General features: G+C 42.7%; 1 protein-coding gene across 1 annotated transcript; it reads left to right on the top strand.

Annotated features, from left to right (window-relative positions):
• Positions 1-567: 567 nt before the first annotated feature.
• On the top strand, positions 568-1177 carry LOC147628754 (uncharacterized). Its single transcript, XM_086814236.1, has 2 exons — positions 568-891; positions 1000-1177. Exons 1-2 carry the CDS (start codon positions 666-668, stop codon positions 1125-1127), a joined length of 354 nt encoding a protein of 117 aa, XP_086670362.1. The 5' UTR covers positions 568-665; the 3' UTR covers positions 1128-1177.
• The last annotated feature ends 675 nt before the right edge of the window (positions 1178-1852 follow it).

Below are 1852 nucleotides of genomic sequence, written 5' to 3'. Positions count from 1 at the left end.
TGTGCTCTTGATTCACACAAAAAAACGAGAAGTTAAAATCCCCAAGAAAACCCACAAATCACATGTTGTCAAAACCCATCTTCCTTCTAGACAGGCTTGGTGTCACGATGCTTTTTATCAAAGAGAACTTTGATTATATGTTTGGTGTGCTCTTGACACAAAAAAATATGCCATGAATGCGAGCTCGTCTTCACCACGGACGTAGGTATTACATAAAAATCTCTAAGCTTCTGATCTATAGTTTGAAGCATTCCAAAGAAGCTTGTGTGCCTAACCCAATACGGTTTTCCTCTCTCGTGCTCAAACCTTTACCGTTACAAGGTAGGGGATATCCTCCGCATGACCGAATTCCACAACAACGCTCCATAGTTCCAGTTTGTGTACTGCATAAGATGGTCAAGTGTAGCCCCCCACCCTTGCTTGCTTTTGTCCCAAGGGTGTTAGGCTACCCAAGGTAATCAAACTTGGGTAAGACGTAGGGATTGATTACCTTGGGTAAGAAGTAGGGATGAAGATTAGTAGCATCTACCTGTAAAGTCTAGCTTTTCCTCCTCCTTAGTCGATGCTAGGAATCTGTGATGGCGTGTGTAGCTGATGGGCTTTCGGCAAAGTCATAAAACGAAATGGTATAGCCTGAACAAATTAGCCAGGAGCGTGGTGGTGCAATGTCGGAGAAGAAGCAGGGGGAGGAAGCGCTGCAGCGCATGCAGGCAGCGTTGCTGGCCGAGCTGCGTGAGTTGGAGAGGGGCGTGTCCGAGATACTGGAGGGCGCCGCTCTCCCTCCTCCTCCTCGCGCGTCCCTCTTCGCCAACGCTGACGGCATCACCAACATGAAACTCACCATCACCAACCGAGTTGCCGCAAGCCAAGCCAGAATTGTCGCCCTCTTAGGTGAAGCCCATCCTCTCTCTCTCTCTCTCTCAAATTCTAAGCTTCTCAGATTTGAGAAATGGCAGTAATTTGCAACACGCTCATCAATGTCCTTTCCATAATATGTAGGTGAACTCAACAAATGCCTTGGCGTCCCGCACAACCCTGCTGCGCCCCCACCGGAGGCACTAGCAAGCGCTCCAACTCAACCCAAGCCCAGATCAAACAAGCCCAAAAGTGTTTCTTTCGTATGCTAGCTAGGATGATTACCAACACGTTTATGGGAATCAAAACTTAGCTTATCGTACTCGTCTCAAATCTTAGCTTATCGTACTCGTCTCTTATACTTGAATATTTCTAATTCACTGACCAGACAAAGATCATGATAATTCATGCAATGGCGCTTGTTCTGAGAAATATGTTTTGAGAAAATATTATTAGAGGACAGTAATCTTAATTACCTTTCTTAACTCTGCTGCAACCCTTCCAAAAGCTCGTGTGAACCTTCAATTGAGCACATAAAGCACGCACGAATGACAGGCTGCGTACCACGAAGGTCCGCACCCTCATGCATGCACACCCGAAATGGGTCATCGGCTATATCATGACTCCTCTTTTGAAATTTTGCCTTATACGTTTTTGTTTTTCGAGCCAGTGTTCACCGAAAACATTTTGCTTAAGCTATACAAAAGCCTTCAACTTGAAATTTTTAACGGCTTTTATTGAAATTTTGAAGGTTTTAAGCATATATATATATATATATATATATATATATAAACTAAAATGCCTTAAAATTTGCAGGTTTTAAAACATTCTATTTTCAAATTTGAAAGTTATTTTTTTAAAATTTGCCATTCACTTGACATTAAACCTTAGTTTTTCGAGCCATAAGATTTATTATTATAAAATAGGGATTGATTGTGCATTCTGGTAGCCCTCTATGCCTGAAATATGTGGATCTAGGAAAGGTTAGCTACAAAAT

Source organism: Cibotium barometz, chromosome 19 (assembly GCF_041138505.1).
Source record: "Cibotium barometz isolate CiBa-2024 chromosome 19, ASM4113850v1, whole genome shotgun sequence".
NCBI lineage: Eukaryota > Viridiplantae > Streptophyta > Polypodiopsida > Cyatheales > Cibotiaceae > Cibotium > Cibotium barometz.
This window is presented reverse-complemented; position numbering and strand designations above follow the sequence as displayed.

Excerpts from the sequence above, each read along its gene's own strand:
- LOC147628754 (XM_086814236.1), top strand. The coding sequence starts at position 666 with ATGTCGGAGAAGAAGCAGGGGGAGGAAGCGCTGCAGCGCATGCAGGCA. Across the intron at positions 892-999 it reads CAGAATTGTCGCCCTCTTAG|GTGAACTCAACAAATGCCTT; the intron begins GTGAAGCCCATC and ends CATAATATGTAG.